Source organism: Semicossyphus pulcher, unplaced genomic scaffold (assembly GCF_022749685.1).
Source record: "Semicossyphus pulcher isolate SPU_LCO1_2020_fin unplaced genomic scaffold, fSemPul1.0.p SCAF_4, whole genome shotgun sequence".
Classification (NCBI taxonomy): domain Eukaryota; kingdom Metazoa; phylum Chordata; class Actinopteri; order Labriformes; family Labridae; genus Semicossyphus; species Semicossyphus pulcher.
This window is the reverse complement of record NW_027211715.1, coordinates 19,484,383-19,503,728: the sequence shown is the minus strand read 5'-3', so window position 1 is coordinate 19,503,728 and position 19,346 is coordinate 19,484,383. Positions and strand designations below refer to the sequence as shown.

General features: G+C 41.7%; 2 protein-coding genes across 2 annotated transcripts; both read right to left on the bottom strand.

Annotated features, from left to right (window-relative positions):
- Positions 1–42: 42 nt before the first annotated feature.
- LOC138607982 (slit homolog 3 protein-like) lies at positions 43–12,560 on the bottom strand. Its single transcript, XM_069680645.1, has 5 exons — positions 12,529–12,560; positions 9,918–11,685; positions 9,495–9,836; positions 4,657–4,775; positions 43–2,298 (listed from the first exon to the last, which is right to left on the bottom strand). Exons 1-5 carry the CDS (start codon positions 12,551–12,553, stop codon positions 578–580), a joined length of 3,975 nt encoding a protein of 1,324 aa, XP_069536746.1. The 5' UTR covers positions 12,554–12,560; the 3' UTR covers positions 43–577.
- Positions 12,561–16,517: 3,957 nt separating this feature from the next.
- On the bottom strand, positions 16,518–17,632 carry uts2d (urotensin 2 domain containing). The gene is made up of 5 exons (XM_069679336.1): positions 17,533–17,632; positions 17,216–17,320; positions 17,092–17,129; positions 16,793–16,883; positions 16,518–16,691 (listed from the first exon to the last, which is right to left on the bottom strand). Exons 1-5 carry the CDS (start codon positions 17,630–17,632, stop codon positions 16,666–16,668), a joined length of 360 nt encoding a protein of 119 aa, XP_069535437.1. The 3' UTR covers positions 16,518–16,665.
- Between the last annotated feature and the right edge of the window lie 1,714 nt (positions 17,633–19,346).

Below are 19,346 nucleotides of genomic sequence, written 5' to 3'. Positions count from 1 at the left end.
GGTAGCATTTTGTAATGTAAGTATGGAAATGAAAGTAGTGAGTCGAATGGACATGTTTTATTTTCCATGGGAAGAATATTGCTAAAAAAAAAAAAGAGTCAAAAGCCTCCTAAGTGTATGTTTGTTAGCAAAACAAGCAATTGTCAAACTGCAGTTATGAATACTGAAAAATGGAAAATAGTTCCAAGAAAATACTGAATACAGGCGTAATTTCCATAGAAGAAGAATTCTGCTTCAGGCTTCTGAGGGTACATTCACCAACATGTCCATGTTGCCCACAGGTTAGTCAGATGGGTATTTATACAGCTAGTACATTTGATATCCATTATGTTTTTACAGCTGACAGGAAAATAATTACTGGCTGGTAAATTTGATCAATAAAAATCAAAAGCAAATGATTTCAAAACTGTGCTTAGTTTTGTCTAGCAGGTATGTCTGGATGAAGCTGGAGTGGTCATTTCCATTGCCTTTAATGATCTAAAGCCAACTCTACATTCCACATTTTCCAAGTAAACCACAGTGAGCAGTTTCCCTTGGCTTTAAAAGTTCTGCATTTGCCGATGTTGGGTGTTCAAGTCTACAGCGGAGAGTTCTTATTTCTGCGGCCTATATCCCCCCTTCCTTTTTTATTCCTCCTCCAGCACAGGCAGCAGATGATGACAGTGCTAATGATGACGGTGGACACGACTGCGATGATGATGAGGATGATCGAAGTGTCATTAGAAACCGTTCCACTGTCCCCTTGTCCGCCGCTGGTGACCTCCTCATGCTCTGAGGTGGGGGTGATCTTGACAGCAGGTGAGGAGGTGCTTCGTCTGGTCGGAGGGGTGTGGGGTTTCCTCCTCTTCTCCGTTGACATTAACACAGGCTCCTGAGTAGTGCTGAGAGGAATCAAATTCTCGTCTGCCAGCAGAGTAATAATCTCTCCGTTTAGACTGAAAGGTGTTTCACAGACAACAAGAGTGTTGTTGGCCTTGGATGGATTCTGTCTCAGCCACTCCCTAAGTGGCAGAATATCCCTGTCACACCTCCAGGGATTCTGTTGCAGGAGCACTTCTTCTGCTACATTTAGGGCATCTAGACTCTCCTGTGGCAGGTTGAGAAGAGAGTTATTTTTCAAGTCTATCTGTCCCAGGTGGCTCAGGCCCCGGAGGAAACCCGAAGGGAGGGAGCTGATGAAGTTGTGCTCCAAAGAAATGTTGACCAGCCTGGGCAGACCTTGGAAAGTCTCAGCTTGCAGGGTTTTGAGCAGATTGGTGTGAAGTGATACCTCTCCCAGCTCATCCAACCCTCTAAAGGCCCTGCTGGATACATGGCTAATCTGGTTACGACTAAGCACGAGGAGGCGCAACTGCGTCAGGTTCCTGAATGTGTCGTCTTCCAGGCGGCTCAGCTTGTTGTCGTACAGCCACAACTCCCGCAGAGCCATGGGCCCAAATACCCCTGGGCTCAGACTCTCCAGCTGATTTTCATACAGGGAGATTTGGGAAAGGAGGGGGAGATTTAAGAAGATCCCCTGAGGAAGAGTCGTAAGCCTGTTGTTGGAGAGGAAGAGCTTCTGGAGTCTCAAAGTCTTAGAGAATAAGTCAGGGTGCAGAGAAGTGATTTGATTGTCATGTAGGGACAGTTCCTCCAGATTTACAAGGTCATCCAAACTTCTGATAGGTAGCTCCTGTAGAGAGTTTTTGTTCAGGCGTAATGTACGCAGTTTAGAAAGACCCTTGAATGTCTCTCGAGAGAGTTGGCTGATACTGTTTCCGGAAAGTGAAAGGTGCTGCAGCTCAGCAAGAGGGTGAAAAGTTTCCACAGGTACAGAAGTGAAAAGGTTCTTACTGAGGTCAAGATTGTTCAGAACTGTCAAAGGGGAAAACCAATTGGGGCGGAGGACCAGTAGTTTGTTGCTCCTCAGATTCAGAGACTCAAGCTTCTGGAGATTTTTGAACAAGGCATCAGGGAGATCTTGCAGTTCGGTACCAGTAAACCCTAAGGCTCCTATATTCGGAGTGGAATCAAATGTGCCGGGGCGCACTTCCCTCAAAACAGTGTCTTTAACCACAAACAACCCAAGAGCATTAGCAAAGTCAGTCAGGTCCTCCGGTTTCAGAGAGTAGATGCTGCAGTTGGTGAAGTACAGGGCAGTGGTTGATGAAGGAACCGTTTTGGGGAAGTCTGGGAGGCCATTGCAGAAGGTTTTGGTTCCATAACATATGCATCTATCTGGACATGCCCAAACAACAGAGTTGAGGGAACAGAGAAGCAAAAGCACTTGAAGAGTCCAGGGCAGGTCCATTTTTTCCTCTAGAAAAGAAGAAAAACAGCTATGTTACAGGGAAGGCTGGTTATGACTCTTTTATCTGATTCAAATGGATGGTTAAAGGCTCGGTTAATCCAATCAATCTAATCCAGCCAGGGCAGATGGCTGTCTACCAACGAGTCTGGTTCTGCTCGAGGTTTCTGCCTGTTAAAAGGATGTTTTTGCTTGCCACTGCAGCCAAGTACGTGCTCACTGGTGGATTAATGTTGGCATTACTAAGTGGGATTGAAACTATACAATTTGTTTGAAAGACATGAACTTTTACCATGCAGATAGAACCTAGCAAAGATGCTATCCAGGTGCATTATGTACGGAGTTCAGGTTATTAGTCTAGACATGACAGGGATTAAAATTTAGTTGGCTTTGTAGTACAATAGAGTGGCTACTCTTGCGCATTAAGTAAACTGAACTTCTGTAAACATGAGTTTAAGCCAAGTGGAGAATTTTAGCATTTGTTGTGTTTTTACTTAATTGTGCTACCTCCTGAGATTTGATGTGCAACAGCTGTGAGTATCTAGGACAGTAAAAGAAGAGACTGGTCTGTTTTTTATCCTCTGGCTAACAGAGCAGCCACAAAGGGGATTCTGTTCCTTGTAAATCCCCACTATAACTAGGCAGTTAGACTGAAGGCACCTCTAATTAGTAACAGTCCCTTGCATGTTGCAGCCTCAGCATTCTTGCGTTAACCAAAAAGGGGACATTTGCATTGATTTATCCAGTGTTTTACTTTGTTGCCTGTGGCTTTAAGCATTGCTCATCTGCATTGTCAGTAGGATTGGCTGGTAAATCACCATGCATGGCAGCCATTTGGCATTCATTATTCTGCAGCAATGTTGGAGCTTACAGATGCTTGTAAAGTTTGCTGCAGAATGTTTTTTAGACAGAATTCTTCCAACTGCAAAGTATATCTTCACTGAATGCAACATGGTGTTTTGTTTCCTTCAACAAGTTAATGACGCATGTGTTATGTCTAAGGTGAATCAACATGCAGACTGCGCGTACATGTTGTGTGGCAGAGACTGTGCTCACTGTTTGTAATGGCACAGGAGGCTCCAAACACAGAGATGTGCCAACATACTGGCCTGGTTCTGCATACAAGTTTAAAATTATGCAACTTTTAGGTTGGCAGGCGTGAGTAGGTCTTTAGTGGCCGAGCTGTATTAGGGTGCAGAAAGAGTTTTTTCCAAGGAAGTAACTTTCTAAAGAGACCACCAGAATGTCCCTCAAATGAGCTCAGCCACATTTATTTTCTCTCCTTTTCTTTCTTTTGAAACTTCTTAAACATCAAAGGGTCTCATAAAATACATCCTGGTGCATCACAGCTGTTTCCATTTTCAGTTCATTTAGTCTAATGTCAGGCGTGGAGTGCTGGGACTTGGCTGTAAAAGGGAAAGTTAAATATGGTTCCCATTGTCAGTAAAACACTGTAACTGTGCTATTTTAAAACATGTGATTGTTCCCTTCTTACAAAATATGTTCCTACTTTACCAGTAGTATCACTAGCCACATATATAACTCTCCTTCTTAAACCACATTAGGGTTTTATTTTCACCACCACTTCCCCTTTCTTTCCACTGGAAACTAAAAGTCAACTATCCATTAAGCAATGTTTTATCTGTATGTAGTTCCTCTTCTGTGGCATGTGTCATAGTGAAAAACATGAGCACATAAGAAAGCACTGTCAGCACGATGGGTTAAAGCAGCTTTAGTGGCTTTCAGACACATACATCACTAAGAATCCTCTGAAGTATGAAGTTAATTTGAACAAAACCTGACAGCTACACCACGTTTCCTCTCCGGTTAAACATCCCACTCCAACTAAAACCACTGTCTGCTCCGGACTGGAACAGACTGGAACGGTCTGCAGTAGAGTGTAATGGCTAAAGCATTTCCAGTTCACCAATAATTGCTGTGATTTTTTTCCCCCCCTTGACAAAGCTGAAGGATCAGCACTTTGTTTGACTGAACGAACAAAGAGCGAGACTGTACGGCCGTACAAAGTTTGGCCAAGCTAAAGAAGGTAATTCATGATTTGTATAAAAGGTTTTTATCACCTCTTTAGCTGACAGTCTTTACACTTAAGTTTTTCAGAATAAAACACAGAAAAGTTTCCTTACTCAGGAAACTCAGCGCTAATTCAGAATCTTAAACAGTTTTACGTTTACACATGAAAGCAGATATTATTAAAGATAATCACAGGTTGAATTATTCACAGAAGGTTCCATTCAAGATAGTAATTGTTCTTTAAATCTTCCTGTCACATTATCCATCATATGTATGTTTAAAAAAGAAGCATTTAGCACCCTTTTAACGAGGACTTCATGCCGTTTTGGAGAACTTACCTCCCGTAGTGGCCGATGAATGAGTGAACAGAGAGTTGGTGTGGTATTCTTTTATGTGCGTCCTCCCTTCCTCCTCAGCTTCACCAATCCTCTGATGAAAGTTTCCAGCACCGTCTGAACTCTCACACCCTCACATTTTCCTGCTCTTCGTCATCACTCGATTCCCTTAAACAGTTTATTTTTTTTGTCTGTTATTATTATTTTGCCCTTAGCTCATGAAATCTGCAGGTTCTTTCTCTGGAACTTTGCTGTCCCGGCTGTTCCCCCGGCCCCCTCTGCGCCTTTCACACACTCACGCTCACATGTTTTGCTAAATGTGGTGGTGGGGGATCAGGCACGGGGAAGCCCCACCCTATGGTGTCTGTGCTTGTTTGAATGCAAGAGGGTATGTGAACTGAGCTTCATCTTTAGGGATCCATATGTTTTATGTTATGCAACATGTTTTTTTTGGGTATTCTGGGAAAAAGAGGTATGTTTTTGTTCGAGGTTTGGTTTGCAGGGAGGGTTAAATGAAAAACAATAGAGTTTGTTTTGTGCTTTTTGTTTGTAACATTGATTTATACGTGGCATCTTTTCTGGGTGTGCAGATTTAGGTAACAGCTGCACATATCTTTGCCATGACGTCCTCAGTATGTTTGTATGGTTTTTATGGTTCGGGCACTGGCAGTCTTGGATGTTCACACTGAAATCTGCTGTTACAGATCAAGTTGAGCTGTTCAAGTTGATCCAAAAATACCAAAAAAAACAGAAAACATCTGTTTCCCTCCTGAGTTGCAGAAATGATTAATGTACGCACTAAAGTTAATTCCGTGATGAACCGTTGGACGATCTCCTGTGCAAATGAATGTTGTGAGAAAGTTCTCTATAATTCTGGATGAAATTATGTGAAGAGGCTTTTCCTGCTGTTGTCCAGAGCTGCTGCAGACAATAAGTGAGTGTGTGAGACTGAATTATACACATTCAAAGTGTCAATCGTTCTAGTAACAATGTATGACAGAAAACACAACATCTAAAAACTCCCTTAACTCCCTAACAACGCCCTTCGCTTGGAAATACAGTTCCTCTTTTTCCACCTGTTCATGTAAATCCTGTGTGCTAAATTGTGTCACGGTTTGTTTACCCATAAATGGGCCAAAAAAAAGGTTGAGCAACGACTTTTCTGCTGTATCCAACATTCCTGTGCTGCCGAAAGTAAATCCATCTGAGTTATGGCGTAGCAGACTCCCTCCTCACCACAGAACAGAGATAGTGAGGGTGGAGTTAACGTAAAGACAGGCCGTTAATAACGTCCACAAAGTGCGGGGTGTTTTTCTGATATTGATAGAAATATGGAAAAGAAACGGCTGCAGGACATACCAGTGTTAACTCACAACACCCTCTTTTTCCACCTACAAAATGATCATGAAGTGATTTTATATTAAAGCCTGGACACATGTTCTTCACTGTATAGCAAGATGAACATTTCCCCTCTCTATCCAATAATGCCCATGTTATATATTACTACTTTTGACGCGTGTATATGTGAGAAAGCTTTTATTTTGAAAGGTCTAAAAGTGAAAACATGTTGTTAAGTGTGTCCCTTTAATAGTAACATTACACGTCTTCTCCTGAGTGAGGTCAAAAGGTCATGGGTGAGTGCATAGAGAATAAGAAAGATGAAATACACAAAGAAATGACAAACTTTGGATACTGTTCTTCTCTTTTTAAGTTTATAAACTTTGATACCTGAAATTAATTAATTAAACCGGTTTGAGACCAAAGAGCTTTTATTATAGCTGTCTTATGTTGTTTAGCTAAAATGACCCTCTAGCCTGTGGAAAATCCCTCTGAACACCCTCTTAACACCAGGTTAAAATAAGTTCATCTCAGAGAAACAACATTTCATTCATCTCCTCAGTTGTTTACCAATGTGTTCAAATATTCCTCGTGACCCCTGTAGTGTGATTTCCTCTCCCCACTCTCTCCCTCCCTCACAGTCTATGTCTGTGTGTCAGTGCGAGTGTGTAGGAGGGGATTGTGTGTGCCCACTGTTGTGTGAGCTCAGCGTACTGGAAAGGCCTAATCACCCGTTGTCATAGCGATGAACTTGGGTGCTGTTCACCAATTCATCGTTCTTTGTTTGCAAGTCCGATCACTTCCCCGGGAATTTATGGCATCCGCTGTCATGTTGTGGAGGTTCTGTTTGGATAAAATAAATAGTATTTATCTTTTCTCAAAGCTTTTCTTGACTTTACTGCGAGTTATGTGATGTTGTAAGTGAGCTCACACCCCGTCAAAAAAGGGAATTAGAACTGTGTGCAAATTCTTGTGGTTTTGTTCCACGATGGAGGATTGTGAAATTACAGGGACACTCTTTTCCGAGTGTTATGTTGCCCTCTCACCGTCTGCAATCTGAAAGGTGACTGAATCCGCACTTCCTGTTTTAAAGGATACAGAGTTGATGATGTCAAACTTCCAGTATCCAAGATGTGATTCATTTTGGGGAAATAACATTTTTCCCTCATTCCCGTTCAGATAAGATATTCATCGATGCGATCAGAGGATTGAGCGGGAATACACACTGCAATGCTGGACCGGGGCGATAGAGTGAGTTTACTTAATTTTACTGTTAGAAATATAAACCATAATACTCAGTCGCAACAAATAACTGAGCTCCCTTTCTGAATCCCAATGTGTGAATGGGCATGTAGCGAGAAATACAACAGAATAAGACCAAAGATATTCCTGATTGCATGATCCATAAACCATCCTCAGTCTGAGGCTGATGCTCTTTATATTGGTTCTGTTTACTAGCGTGTAACATGTGGCCTTGGTCTGATGCAAAAAGATAACAGAAAAGCAAACAAACAAACAATGGGGGCTTGTTTAACTCGGTTGGTACAGTCCTTGACGCACTGATTGCAGGTTCAACTCACAATCTGCGACTATTTGGTGCATGTCATCCCCCGTTCGTTACTCCACACATTTCCTGTCTCTCCTCAGCTATCTCCCATACAATAAAGGGAAAAGCCAAAAACAATCTTTTAAAAAACAGAACAATAAAAAAAAAACCTCATAATTACAGATGGGTGAGGCAGGAAATACATCATCACAAAAGCTCGAGGACAATTTACAGCCTCAGATTCTACACAGACAAGACTGTAATTCCTATCAACACATAAAAGATAGAAAGACTTTGCTCATGATGTGATTTATTCAGAAATGTATTGACAGATGATTACCTATGCAGTTTAAAGATTTCACCACTAGAGGGAGACAAACAACACGTGATGGTTGTTGACTGATCTTTGTAACCTGAACATTTCAGTCCGCTTTAGTTTGAAACTCATGAAGGATAAAAAGCACAATAAGATATGGAAAAACTAAAACACACAATACATTATTCATATTTGTATCTATTTTATTAATTGTATTAGAATGTTAGCATGTAACCATTTTACTACAGTAGGTAAAATGTAAAGGCAGCGTGCAGTTAATCGCTTCGTCTGACACTGACCCCCCCACCAGCAGTTTCAGGCATTAGAAATAACTACATAGAAATAATCACTCTTGTCGCTGATGGTCTGGTTTGCTTTTCATAGTAAGAGTAATCAGAATTAATTTCAGTCTGTTTCATAAGCAGCCAAAAACTCCTCACAGGAGCTTTAACATAAGACACATAAAAGCATCAAATCGCTCCATTGAAGAAGTTGGGAAGCTCAATTCTCAACACAGAACTCTATTATGTAATTAAAAATCAGGACAAGACAAGAGACTTGCTTGGTGTGCGGACTTGGGGGAGGAGTTAACTGGGTCTGAATGGCAAACTATTTGTGCCCAGTCACAAACACAAACAATTAATTCAGGTTTCAGACTGTAACAATATATATGGTCCATGACGCTTTATATCACACCCGAGGTTTTGAATCATTTCAATGGTAATATTCCAGATGCATGTATAAAATGTGAAACACACAAAGGGACACTTTTCCATTGTTTATGGTCCTGTTCAAAGTTACAAGAATTTTGGAGAGAGGTTGTTGAGACACTCTCAAATACTTCTGAGGTGATTCTTCCTATGTGTCCAAGGATGTGCGTTTTGGGACTCTTACCAAAGGACCTTAATCTTAGCAGAGCTAACAGGAAGATGGTTACCCTAAGCCTACTTCAAGCTAGACGGACTATTGCAAAAAGTTGGAAATCTATACACAGGTCGACTACAAAAGGCTGGCTAGAGGACATTGTACGTTATAGCAATGGAAAAAATAACATATTCACTGAAAGGAAAATATGCACTGTTTGAAGAAATGTGGACTTCCTTCTTGGACTTTGTAAAGGGCCCTCAATTTCTTAGGGCTCTAAAGTGACCATTTCATCTTTACCCCTGTACAACCATTGGGTAACCCATTGCCACATTACCCTTTGCCTCTTTACCAATGAGTGTGCCATTTAGTTTTGAGCGTTTTTATTATTCTTTTCTTTTCTTTTCTTTTATTTACGATTTTGTCTGGTAGCTTGTTTCATATGTTTACTGTATTTGTAACTTATTTTTCCTTGAAAGGGAAAAAAAAAGAAAAAGAAAATCCAATAAACACATTTGGGGAAAAAAAAAAAATCATGTTAACTGACTGTATCTTAAAATACCTTTAGCTTGAACTTTTTTATTTACTATTTATTATATTTTTTTCTCATATTTGAAGTGTGACTGTCCTACAGTTACAATTTAACACTACATGAGGAAACCCAGACACACAGTAGTAATCCTTTATAAACTCCAACAGCGGAAGAGAACAGTTTATCTCGGCCTCTCGTGCAGCCGGCCTGATAACATGTTGTGTTACTCAGCAGTATGTGCATACTCAGCCTTTAGCTCGCCCATGATCCTGTCGAGGCGGAACATGCCGTACAAGGAAGCGATGATGAGAAACACGCCTGTGGCCACGAGAAGGACGTGAGAAAACATGAGGAAGCCGGCCAGAGCCGTGTCAGACGGCAGCGACCACACGTACACCCAGCCGTTGTGAAGGTTGTGGTGAACAAAGTCGGGCCCCTTCTCAACCACCAAAGCGTCATAGAAAGGAGGGGACATGTCAGGAGGCATAGGAGGCAGAATGGTTGGGATGCTGGGGGTGGTGGTGCTGGGGGTGGTGGTGGTGGTTCTGGGGGTGGTGGTGGTGGTCCTGGGGGTGGTGGTGGTGGTTCTGGGGGTGGTGGTGGTGGTGGTCCTGGGGGTGGTGGTGGTGGTTCTGGGGGTGGTGGTGGTGGTGGTTCTGGGGGTGGTGGTGGTGGTGGTCCTGGGGGTGGTGGTGGTGGTTCTGGGGGTGCTGGGGATGGTGGTCCTGGGGGTGGTGGTGGTGGTTCTGGGGGTGGTGGTGGTGGTGGTCCTGGGGGTGGTGGTGGTGGTTCTGGGGGTGGTGGTGGTGGTGGTTCTGGGGGTGGTGGTGGTGGTGGTCCTGGGGGTGGTGGTGGTGGTTCTGGGGGTGCTGGGGATGGTGGTCCTGGGGGTGGTGGTGGTGGTTCTGGGGGTGCTGGGGATGGTGGTCCTGGGGGTGGTGGTGCTGGGCGTGGTGGTAATACTGTGGGTGGTGGTTAGAGTTGGCAGAGATGTTGTAAAATAACCGGCTTTTGTAGCATAGCAGAAGCTGAACTCCTCATCGCGCAGAGAGCCGACGATACGGTTGACTTGGTTCATCGGACTGTGACACTGAGTATTATTTCTGTCAGGAACTAAATCCTTATTGTCTCTTATCCATTTTGCAAGACCTCTGATACTACAGGTGCAGTCCCAGACGTTCCTACTCAAATGAACCTCCCTCAAAGCTGAATTTGACAAGAAAATATCCCCTGGGAGAGTCTTGAGCTTGTTATTTACCAAATCAATAACCAAAAGCTTTCCATGGCCCTGAAAGATGTTCTCCGGCAGGTTCTGCAGCTTGTTATAATTGAGGCGCAGTATTTGCAGTGAGTCTAGATTTGAGAAGAGCTGAGGATGAAGATGAGGGAGGTTGTTGAATTCCAAAGAGAGATTACGAAGGTTGGGGAGGCAGCAGAAGAGGTCTGACGGCAACTCTTCCAGATGGTTATTTAACCCCAAGTAAAGACTCAGGAGTCCGGACATGTTTGCAAACAAGTTTCCAGGAACAGTCGTGAGGTTGGTGATGTAAAGACTAAAGTCTCTCAGTTCGGGCATGTGACCCATCAGTTGATCTGGCAGAGATAGTAGCGGGTTTTTATAGAGGGTAAGCCTCTTCAGTTTGGGCATGTAGTAGAAGGTCTTTTTTGGGATAGCCTGGAGTTGGTTGGACGACAGGTAGAGGATCCTCAGGTTCCTCAGAGGCCAGAACACTTGAGGAGCAAGGCTGCTTATCTGGTTTTGGTAGATTCTCAGATCGTAAAGGTGGACAAGTCCATCAAAGATCCCCGGTTCTAGTTCCTCCAGCTGGTTGTGATAGAGAAATAGCTGCTGAAGTTTAGTCAAACTTTGAAAGACGGTGGGTGGAAGCTTCTTGATGGAGTTCCTGCCGAGGCTCAGGAAGATGAGGTTGGACAGTCCATCAAAAATATCCGAAGCCAGACTTGTCAGGTTGTTGTTGGTCAGGTCCAGCACGTGCAGCGCGGTGAGTCCTTCGAACATTTCCGGAGAGATGGTTTCCAGCTGGTTATTGTCTAAATACAGCTGCTCCAGAATAGTTAGGGGACTGAAAACCCGAGCAGGAAGTGTGGAGATATTATTGGAGGACAGCTTGACGGACCTGAGCTCCGGAACAATGTAGAAGACCTGGGGATGGATGGTGTGCAGGGGGCTGTCAGTCAGACTGAAACGCGACAGGACCTTCAGGAAGGCCATGCTGTTCTGGTTTAGGACAGTCACGCTGGTGCGTTCCAGCTGCAGCTTGCTGGTGTTGAGGGGAAGCTCCCTCGGTACGTTTGTGATGGACGATCCGACACAGTAGACAAAACCTTCAGGTGTACAAGTGCAGCTTCGTGGGCAGCTTGTGCCGCAGGTGAGCTGTGGCGGGGTGGAGAGGGCGAGGATCAGCCACATGACGCCTGTTGAGACATACAGGGATTAGTTTTTGTTTTTTACTCCTTCTCTTTCTTCACTTTCTTTTCCTGAAGGTGCATCCAACTTCTTTCCACTGATCTCCACAAAAACACTACTGCTACCACCAGCCCCAACATCATCCTAACACTTAGCACAACAGGGTTTCCAGTTGAACATTGATGTGCAATAATATTTAATGTGCTATTTTATTCAATATCAAGTTATAGTCAGTGTGTTATATTCAACAGTTAGTGTGCAATTATACCTTTATAATGGTCTATAATGTCAAAAAAAAAAGATAAGTTAACACTTAAAGTAATAATCTCAAATATTTTTATTTAAATGTCTGTTAAGTCACTATCTATCGCCGAATGAGGTAACACTATGTTGATTGAGCCTATGGCCCACTTTGCATTTGCAGTATTACAGACTGGGTGTCTGTGGCGATCTCACAAGCGGCGCCCAGTTAGTGACGCGTTTTCCATCACCCAGCAGTGGTTGGTCTGCCAGAGAGGGTAGGCGGAGCTAAGCGGCTGCTTTTCCGCTCTCTGCAAGTGTTGCGAGTAAACAGTAATGTACTATGGCTGAACAAACAAAGAAAAGATCGATGACTACAGATACAACTTCAAGAATAAGTGAAGATCCAAAGAAAAAGAAACAAACTCGACGCTCAGATGAAGGCAAATAGCGATCGTCAGCGAGGAAAATCAAGAGTTACAACCGGAGCCAACCACTTTTTTATGATAACAAATATTTTTTTTAACATTTTCTTCTTCTCTGAAATAAATGTAAAAAGGACTGAAACTTGACATGGAGTTAAATTTTAACCAGTTAAATTTTCTACCAACCTCTGAGGTAAGAATCCATCATCATCTGTGTGATGTTGTGATCACGCTGCAGAGCTCTTCCCTCTATGGCTGTCTGTAAGAGCTGGACACAAACTATATCAAGTCATCCTGTCCTCTGCTCAACAAAAAGCCCGCCCTAAATTCATCACATTTCTATCCTGTTTTTTCCTGTTTTTTCCCCCCCTTTTTTAGTTCTGTATGTATTGTGTCTTGTTCTTTGTTGTATGCTTTTTTAACTAATGGACCTTGAGTCTGACAATAAAGATGAACTGAACTGAACTATCCTGTCGTCAGGGGAGTGTTAATGACACAGTGTAAAAATAACCTACTACAAATTAAAGTCCTGCATTCAGAGCCGTACTTCAGTAAAAGTATCAAAAAGTAAAAGTGCAGTGAAATGGTCTCTTTCTCTATTTTTACTTTTTTCTTTTGCCTTTTTATTGATTTTTGAACAGGAAAAAAACATTAATTCACAGCCTGCATAATATATTACACATCAAAATATCAAAACCTCAAAACACGCAAACGACACTTGGGACAAGACAAGGACAGGAAACAGGGAGAACATGACAGAGGTAGAGCATTATATAAAATATACATTCTACACACCGAGTACATCACATTATGTAATATCTTTTAATGTTTTACAGTCATAGAAAAGGGTGAAACTCCTTAGCACGTCAAGTTGCCGTAACAAAAGGGCCCCATGTTACAATGTGTATATCTTGCCTGTCCATCAGCTTCACAGATGTATCTCCTTTAGTCTTCCAGTGACGCAGTACTATCCTACACCCTGTAATAAGTGCTATTCCCTTTCTCTGTTTTACTAATATATATGATTTTTTGGGAATCATTTTACATACTGCATTAATACTTATGTTGCATTTTGAGCAGCACACAACAAAGCTTGTACAATCGTGTTTTTATCTGCTAAAAAATATTTCCAAAATTTGTTTTATTTTAACTTTTTAAAGACACAGAGACGATTTTACATGCTTTTATATCATCACGCCTCGATTACTGTACCAGTCTTTTTACCTGCCTAAGTCAAAGATCCATTGATCGACTTTAAACTGTACAGAACTCAGCTGCCAGGCTTTTAACCAGAACCAAAAAATACGACCACATCACTCTTTATTTTATTGATTACTTTTAAGTCTCTCCATGGCCTTTCTCCCAGCCGTATCTCAGACCTTTTAGTACTGTACGAGCCGACACGTACGCTAAGATCTTCGGGCAGAGGTCTTTTGTGTGTACCGAATGCCAGGCTGAAAACTAAGGGGGACAGAGCTTTTGCTGTGAGGGCTCCGAAGCTCTGGAACAACCTGCCCGAGAAGGTCAGGTCAGCTGAATCAGTGATCTCTTTTAAGTCCCTTCTTAAGACATACTTTTACAGGCGAGCCTTTCCAGATTTTACTTGAATTTTATTTTTTTTTGAGTTCTTTTAAATGAATTTTAAATATTTGTTAAATGAATTGTTATTTTAATATCTGCCTTTGATTTTATGACCTGTCTGTTTTACTTCATGACCTGTTTGTTTTGCTTTGCTGTCTTTGTAAAGCACTTTGTTACTTCGATTTTGAAAAGTGCTCTATAAATAAAGGTTATTATTATTATTATTTTTCAGCTGTACTGCTGTTTTTCTAGGCAGTGATAATCTGCAGCATTCAGTTCTATAAGATCGTCGTATGTTTGTCGCGTTACAGTTTTGTGAAAACCATGCATCTATTCTAAAGCCATAAAGTAACACTTCATACTGCCCTCTATCACAATTGTCTTTGAATTTATTTATTTTTTTCTCACCTTAATCTCGGTTAAAATTATACATTTTGTTATATGCAACATTTGGCAAGAAAAAACCCTGTCCTTGATACTGTAAATGATGTTTAACGCCTATAATGTGAGTGACACAAAGGATGCTGGTTCATTTCCTGTGGCCTTATCTTGGCAGGACGGTCTGACCCCACAGAGCCTGAGCTGCTCTCTGTTGACTGAACGGCAGCAGATAAAACTCTTCTCTAGTCAGTCAGGATGCTTGTGTCTGATGCCTGTAGTGTGACACAGCAGTTGGATATTAACTCCGATGAGTTGACAACTTATAAAGACATAAAATTAATGTGTTTTCACCTCATTGTGTTTTCGTATGTTTCTCACGGGATTATAATTAAATGTGCATAGAGGCTGCTGAAAATGTTACGGCCCCGTTCAAGGAAACCAGTTTCCTTATTTTTCTAGTGTGTGTGTGTGTGTGAGATGTCTCTGTTCTCTGGCTGTGGTGTTTTGTTTTAAACTGAAACTGGTTGGCTGCCACAAAAAAGAGATTTCAATCTCAAAGGACTTCCTGGTTAAACAAAGGTTAAAAACAATAGATTAGCAGCAATTCCCGAATTACTTGAAATACTTAACTTTGGGCAGATTTCTCAGTTGGGGTAAACTGCCATTGATCACAGATTAGTTTCACAAAGTAGTCCTTCTTATCGTATTTTATTTCTTCTCATCTCTTTTTCCACTGGTTATGAAACAGACTGAAATTAATCCTGATGCCTTACTATGACGCACAAAAGCAAACCAGACCATCAGCAAAAAGATTATTTCTATAAAGTTATTTTAATGCCTGAAACTGCTGGCGGGGGGAGGGGTCAGACGAAGCGATTAACTGCACGCTGCCTTTGTTTATATTTTCCAGAGCAATAGATACGTATGACTGTTAAAGAAAGCAGGGTGAGATTTTTTGTTTAAAACCACCACTTAAGTATGTCAAGGACAAAATCAGCAAAGAGATGAGAGGTGCGGCTTTGTCCACAGGGGGCGCCAAAATCAACACAAACCGAAAGGTGCTCACAGGAGCTTTAATATAATCTTTTTCTTCCTAAATCCAGAATTATGTGATGTTAAATATTATACCAGATAAACCTGTTTACATTGGGCTTTTTCAGTTACGTTTTATTTATAATGCATAACATGACATGCATGGGCAAATACGGTGCCAAATGCTAAATGCACCCACACCAACCCTTACCAGAATTAAACACACAAAATGCATAAATGGTGACTGGAAATACAATTATTTATGAACGCTTTAGTGGAATAAATCACCACAGAAAAGTCTGTTGTAGTATGGAAATGATTTCTGTTTGTTTGTTCCCATTAAATTTAGTTTATGTTAAAAAAGAAAGAACATGTGAAGCACCACGGAGAAATGTGTCGTCATCCCCGTATTGCAGATATTACGTTTGGGTTATACCATAGCGTCTAAGTTTGTGTGTCCATGTCATGTGCATGTTGTTTTTTAGCTGTGTTGCATTAATTATATGTACAGACGTCATTGCAGAGGACTCACTGTCTAAAAGCATTATCTTTGATGGTGCTGTGAAAGCCATGTGTTGTTCCTGAAAGCAGACAGAATAAGCTCCTGTGGTTAATCCTGTTCTGTGTGATTCACATCTTTTCACAACAGCTCTCCTGTTATTTACACAAAGCCGTGACTCAGTGTTGGTTCCCTCCCCACAGAGAGTCATTTTCACTGTACAGTCATTCAGCTGTCATCACAGATCACCTCGTGCCACATTCCTCCACTTTCACAACTTAATACAGAATAAACACGAGTTGTGTGTTCACTTAAATCTTTAAGGGGGTTTTCTGATGGGAACGAAATGTAAGAAATACACATACATAAGAACACCAGAACAAACATTAAATATTCACATTATAATTTTATTTATGTTGTAAAATGAACGACAGTTTTTTTTTCTAAAAGCAGTGATGTTTGTCGGCAGTGGTACAAAAAAATGTTATACCCAGTTTTGCCACAAGATGGCGCCAAAAACAAGCAGAAAGCAAAATAAAATCCTGCAAAGAAAAACTTTAAACGTCTCTTTGCCATCAAGCACATTTTGTCACGTCTGACCCTCAAAAATCTCCAGTGAACAGCTGATTATTTACAGATTAGAGACGCACATCCGCAGTCCTTAAAGCTCACCTCAGCGCAGTGGACATGACAGATTTATGGATGACTTTGATTATAATACAACTCTATATTGCTGTGATAAATACAATGTGGTTATATTACTGGTGTGTTCGAGTCTTAAGGCTATGTTGGGCTTTGCAGCAAGATTTCACAGTGGTGCTCGTCCTCTGTCAGACACAGTACTTCCAGAAGCAAGCTGCAGGAGAGAGAAGATAAAGACATCTTAGTTGCAGAATATTAATCCTGCAATGGTTTTAATAAACTTACAGCGATTTGTATTATATTTCTTAAACTCACGTTCACCTCTCTTCCTGTTTATAGATTTGCCTTCTGCTAGATTGGCTGTGATCTCCCTCTCCAGCTCCAGGTCCTCTTTGAGCGCCCGCAGCTGCAAGCAAGAGATCAAAGTGATGAAGCAGAGCAAAGGCAGGTAGCCGTCACGTTATTATCAGCGCACCATCTATTCAGGAGCTCGCCTAACAGGTTTATATTCGCAGCATTTCAGTTTCTACACAGAGATTGAAACAAGATGCACACATTGCATGACAAGTTTCCTGTCTAATGCACTTAGAAAAAATAGCTCTAAAGTGACTTACCTCCTCTAATTCAGCTAATTTATTTGCCAGCTCGATACCTGCAGACAGGAAAACCCCAGTTATCATCAAAGCATTGCTGCTATTTAATAGTTATAATAGATTATCATCGTGTTTAATCTCTTACCTAGAGGATCGTCCTTTTCAACAGGAACTAAGCTCTTGTGTAGTAACAGCGCTAGAATCTTGCTCTGAGGATCTGTGTCATCCCTTGGATTAAAAACATGGTTTCCTGCATGCACAAAGCAGATACAGATGCAGCTTTAACAGCAATAAATAACACAATACATGAGCCACATCCATCACAATTTAGTGTCAGACCTTTTAACCTGTTGCATTTTGGGAAAAGTGCACCATTAAGTTAACAAAAAGGACAATTTTAAGGGTTCAGTAGTTGCATGCAGCATTTAAAGACTTTAGAAATAACATTCTCTGCACACTTACCAGGGTTAAATATGCTCCTTCCCTCCACATTCAGCACCCCCTGCAGTAGTAACAAACCCAGGAGTCCTAAACAGCTGTTCAATACTGTAACTCTATCCATAGTACTCATTGTATAGTCCCAAACTAATACCGCACTATGAGTCCGCCCTAAAGCAAAGCAAGAAAATCCACTGCCTCAGGTCCATCCCGTCAATATATTTATCCTTTCAGGGGCCGGGAGGAGGGGCCAGAAATGTTGCGTACAGAATCAATAGCTAGTCATCGTGGGTTTTGTCAATAGGCCGCCTTTTCACGGCGACCAGGGGACGTCTGAGTGAAATACGGAGATCTGACGTTGCAGGCGAGGCCAGAAACACTAAATCAGTCTGGCATGAGAGAGGAAGTGATCAATCAGCCTGGTGGTTATGAGAGGCCAGAATCAGATATTGGCACTTGCACGTCTTTTTCTTTTACATTAATTGCTTCTTTAAATAGCTACACAGGAGAAAAGGCGGGTGTATAGCGTAGGGATTCTGTCTCTAAGTGCATCATAGCTGCGGATGAGCTCCTCCATCTTGGCTTCAGGACTGATTTGGAGCTGAAGGAACATCAATCACTGAAGCGGAGCCAACTAACCAACACCTCCTCAGTCTCTGGAGTTTAGTTTGAGCATCAAGGAAATCACGTCTCATACCTCAGCCACAGGAGCAGGCTTTGTGCTGGAGCATTTTTAGGGAAATAAGCTGGCTGGCACCTTCTGAATTTGGCTGCTGGGGGTCTCATAAAAGCCCCCCTGGCAGCCTCACACCATGACCGACTTGACTTATAGGAGCCTGTTGACGTCTGCTGTCTCGCATCCAAGAACATTTCATGAATCCATCACGTTGGCCATTCATGTTCTGAGTACACAGCAGCTCAAGACCTGATTAAGAATAAAACCAGATATTTGAAACAACCTGGAACAGTTTGTCTGTGTGTAGGGATGTTGAGGATCATTCATATAGTCATAAAGCTAAATTAAAGTTATCAATAAGACACCGAACAGATAAAGTAGACATGAATAAAGCACAGAAGAAGTGTATACACCAGATAAATGTCAGCTACCTTTTTTCTCTAACTGATACAGCATGTAGTTTAAAGCTTTTGCAAACCGTTTCTGAGTTTGTATTTATGTAATAGTTGTGTGTGATGTACGAGCCAAAGCCATGAGGTGATCGATCCTGTTTCACCACCACCAGACCCCTGCATCACTAATGAGAGAGGTCAGGGCCATGTTGACTTCATAATATGTCATTGTAAAATAAACTGTTACAATAATTCAGCATTAAGAAAGGACACATTCTGTAGGCATCTACTTATAGAGTTATTGATTTCAGGCAGTTCATTCAAATTCTAGCTTTGTCAGTACAACAGTTTAGCTACCAGCTAATAGGAAAGCACGTATTAGCTCTGGGTAATGCAGTTCAGGGGGTTTCTGCAGTGCAATTTCTATTAGAGTTCAGACTTTGAATGCAATTCATTTCAGCTTTCTGCATTTTCAGCAACGATTTGTGGTTTATTTCAGTTTTCACTCACACTTCCTGCAGTAAATATATATTCTAGTTCTGATTAAAGTGCCATACTCGGTAGAGAATATTGGTGCAGGGGTGTTGTAGACACTGAACACTAGAGGGAGCAACAATATTAACATAATTAGAGTACCAGCTACTGTCAGATCACGTGACAATCCCTGTGTGTGTGTTTCTCTGTGTGTATTTGTTTGTGTCAATGAGCAAATGAAGAAGAGCATACAGAAAGCTCGTAACACACTGCTACATAAAAATGTACCCCATCTT